The 2,124-nt window shown below is 41.7% G+C and overlaps 1 protein-coding gene across 1 annotated transcript; it reads left to right on the top strand.

Annotated features, from left to right (window-relative positions):
- The first annotated feature begins 290 nt into the window (after positions 1–290).
- Positions 291–1,323, top strand: LOC146182678 (uncharacterized). The gene has a single exon (XM_084608253.1). It carries the CDS (start codon positions 433–435, stop codon positions 1,135–1,137), a length of 705 nt encoding a protein of 234 aa, XP_084464379.1. The 5' UTR covers positions 291–432; the 3' UTR covers positions 1,138–1,323.
- Positions 1,324–2,124: the final 801 nt, after the last annotated feature.

The raw sequence follows: 2,124 nt of genomic DNA, 5'->3' as shown, positions 1-2,124 counted from the left end.
CTGTTTGAATTAGTTACTGACCTTCATCATGCTGTTCATGTGCACTCTAAAATAGACGCCGTATTTATAGATTTCGCCAAAGCATTCGACAAAGTCCCACACATACGTCTAATAAAGAAGCTTGAAAATTTAAACGTAAATTATAAGGTTATTTGTTGGATAAGGAGTTTTTTGGCTAATCGCTATCAATCAGTATTTGTTAACAGCCATTCTTCCTCCCACTCCCCCGTTAAATCTGGAGTGCCGCAAGGGTCTGTACTCGGACCTATCTTGTTCTTAGTTTATATAAATGATATCAGTAATAACCTAAATTCCACGGTGAGATTATTTGCTGATGATTGTGTGGTATACAGACAGATAACTGATCTTTCAGACTGTACTCATTTACAATCAGACATTGATAAGATCAACAATTGGTGCACACAATGGCAAATGGAAATTAACACCTCAAAAACAAAACTTGTCAGATTTACCACAACATCTAACACCGAACCATTCCATTACACTTTGAACAACGTGCGTATTGAATCGGTACCCATCATAAAGTATTTAGGTGTACATTTAGCATCAGACCTTTCATGGAACTGTCACTTAGATACGGTCATCAATAAGGCTTCCAAAACACTCGGCTTCCTCAGACGCAACCTGCGATTAGCTAATCCAGACACAAAGCTATTAGCATACACCACATTAGTGCGCTCTAAATTGGAGTACGCCTCTTTAATTTGGAACCCTCATCAAGCATACCTAGTAACAAAATTGGAGTCTCTGCAAAATAAAACCGCCCATTTCATATCTAAAAACTATTCGCGATCAGCAAGTATAACTGAAATAAAAACAGCCCTCAACTTACCTCTTCTTGAAAGACGGAGAATGTTTTCCTTACTGTCCTTTTTCTTCAAATTATATTATAGTAATTCTTCCTTTGCGTTGTATCATATCACGCCGGCTCATCATGTATTCCCACGCATTGATCACCAACTGAAAGTGCAACCCATCTTTGCTCGAACCAATCTGTTCTTTCACTCGCCTCTCCTCCTCGCCATCCGTCAATGGAATCTGCTGCCTGCCACCATTGCATCTTCCAGTGATTATGAAACGTTTGTAACCGGACTAAAAAATCACTTCGAGCTGTAACCTTCATCTTTGCATTTCTTTTTTATGTTCGTATTAAAGCGCTGCTCTTCGAAAAACGTGAATGTTAGGTGCCATCTGTATCTTTATTTGAGTGTTTGAAGCATTAGCTTTTCAACATTTTGCGCCTGGCTATATTGTTAACCACTGTATACTTATCGCAATTTTGGATGCATTGTTTGTACTGTTGTCCCACTTTCCGCCCCCCCCCCCCCTATGTAATGCCCGCCCGGGCCTTTAGGGTATTTGAATAAATAAATAAAAAATAAATAAATGGTTTGGTCGCATCATGGTACTCTGAGGTCGTCGCCGGGACAAATTAAATTGGGTCCTACAGGCAACATTTATTGCTTTTCTAAGATGCATATTGTTAATTCACTGTTATGTTACTTTGTATTGTATTCTGGTATTTTTTATTATTTTACAAACGAAGCCAAGTCCACTTGTCGAAATGTTGGCTCGACCTGCGAACTGTGCCTCTTGTCTCTGTTCTGTGCCTCTTTCATACTGTATCCCGCCGGGGTGGCGCAGTGGTTACAGAGCTCTACTGTTCCCAAAGACGCGAGATCGAATCCCGGCCTCGGCGGCAGCTTTTCGGTGGAGGCGAAAAGCAAGACGCCCGTGTGCTGTGCGATGTCAGCGCACATTAAAGAGCCCCAGGTGGTCGAAATTTCCGGAGTTCTCCACTACGGCGTCTCTCATAGCCTGAGTTGCTTTGGGGTGTTAAACCCCACAAACAAACCAATCTTTCATACTGTGTAGCCATTAATGGTACGCATGAGTTGTTCCAACTGGCAGGTATTGGCCTTATACAAAGGGCATATTCGTTGTGCTGTTGAAATAGTTATGGCGGCTGTTGAATTAGCGCGTACAAATATACCAGCTGGGCATATTCGACCAATGCGTGCACTTATGTTAATTAGGCATGGATAAATATGTCATCATCATCATCAGCCTGACTCTACCCACTGCAGGGTGAAGGCCTTTCCC

Source organism: Amblyomma maculatum, chromosome 7 (assembly GCF_055883805.1).
Source record: "Amblyomma maculatum isolate TAMU_Amacu chromosome 7, ASM5588380v1, whole genome shotgun sequence".
Lineage (NCBI taxonomy): Eukaryota > Metazoa > Arthropoda > Arachnida > Ixodida > Ixodidae > Amblyomma > Amblyomma maculatum.
Note: the sequence above shows the minus strand (reverse complement) of the source record. Positions and strands in the feature narration are given on the sequence as shown.